At 77.8% G+C, this 996-nt stretch overlaps 1 protein-coding gene across 1 annotated transcript in view; it reads right to left on the reverse strand.

Moving 5' to 3' along the window:
• The window catches only part of LOC146600427 (uncharacterized), a gene marked incomplete at both ends in the record, with an annotated part of 4,622 nt that extends 3,776 nt beyond the window's left edge, over positions 1-846 (reverse strand). Inside the window, 5 exons of the mRNA XM_085324765.1 lie at positions 35-159; positions 215-257; positions 341-457; positions 544-579; positions 802-846. Coding sequence (XP_085180891.1) covers positions 35-159; positions 215-257; positions 341-457; positions 544-579; positions 802-846 — 366 coding nt within the window. The remainder of the gene's footprint in view (positions 1-34; positions 160-214; positions 258-340; positions 458-543; positions 580-801) is intronic.
• Positions 847-996: the final 150 nt, after the last annotated feature.

Here is a 996-nt window from a genome sequence, read left to right on the forward strand (position 1 = left end):
CCGAGCCGGCCGGGATGCACGGACGGACGCTCACCTTCTGCCCTTTTATCCCGTTGATGCCGCGGTCTCCCTGGGGGAAAGCAGAGGGGCCGGGCAGCAGCGCCTGGGCTCGGCCGTGGGCGATGGCCCCCAGCACCGTCTCGCCCCCCCCGTCCCCACCTTCCCTCGGCACCCCCCTGCTCCGCAGAGGGTGCTCCAGCRGCCGCTCCGGCACCACCTACCCTGTCCCCTTTGGGTCCGGCGGGGCCGGGTCTGTCCTGGAGCCGGCGAAACCAGGAGGCAGCGTTAGGGGAGCGGAGCGGAGGGGCCCCGCGCGCCCTCCCGCCGGGCTGGCACTCACCGAGACGCCGTCCCTGCCCGGCGCTCCGGGCTCTCCCCTGGGTCCCGGCTTGCCGGGGAGCCCGGCGGCACCGAGCGCCTCGGCGGGGACGGTGGGGCACAGCTCGCACGGCTCGCCCTGGCAGAGGGGGGACGCTGAGACGTGGCCCTCGGGGGCCGGCGCGGCCCCGGGCCCCCGCGGCACTGCCCCGGCGCTGCACCCACCTTGTCTCCTTTCGGCCCCGCGACGCCGGGGGGCCCCTGCGGGAGGAAGGCAGGGGAGGGGGCTGCTAAGGGACCGGCTGCTGCCGGGCACGGGGCCGTGCCCCCCGCCGCGCCACCTGCTCTGCCCTCCATCCGGCCAGGGACGGTCCCAGCCGGCAACGAGGACAGCAGCCCCCCGAGCCCCCTCCACGCCTGCGCTCGGATCCCGTCCCTGCTCCGGAGCCGGGAAACCCCCTCCCTGCCCCCTGCGGTACTCACGGGCTTCCCAGGGGATCCTCCGGGTCCGGGAGCTCCGGCGCTACCCTAGAGGCAGGGACGGGGGAGCCTGAGCCCGCGGGACGAGGCCGGGCCGGGCCAGCAGCACCGCGAGCCGGCGGGACGAGGAGCTGGCTGGGGACGTGCGGGACGCTCCGGCGGCGGATGCTCCGGCCGCCCGGCGCGCAGCCCGCCGCC

The sequence above is a fragment of the Rhea americana genome, unplaced genomic scaffold (assembly GCF_003343005.1).
Source record: "Rhea americana isolate MKP2758 unplaced genomic scaffold, rheAme1 scaffold_1201, whole genome shotgun sequence".
In the NCBI taxonomy this organism is placed as follows: domain Eukaryota; kingdom Metazoa; phylum Chordata; class Aves; order Rheiformes; family Rheidae; genus Rhea; species Rhea americana.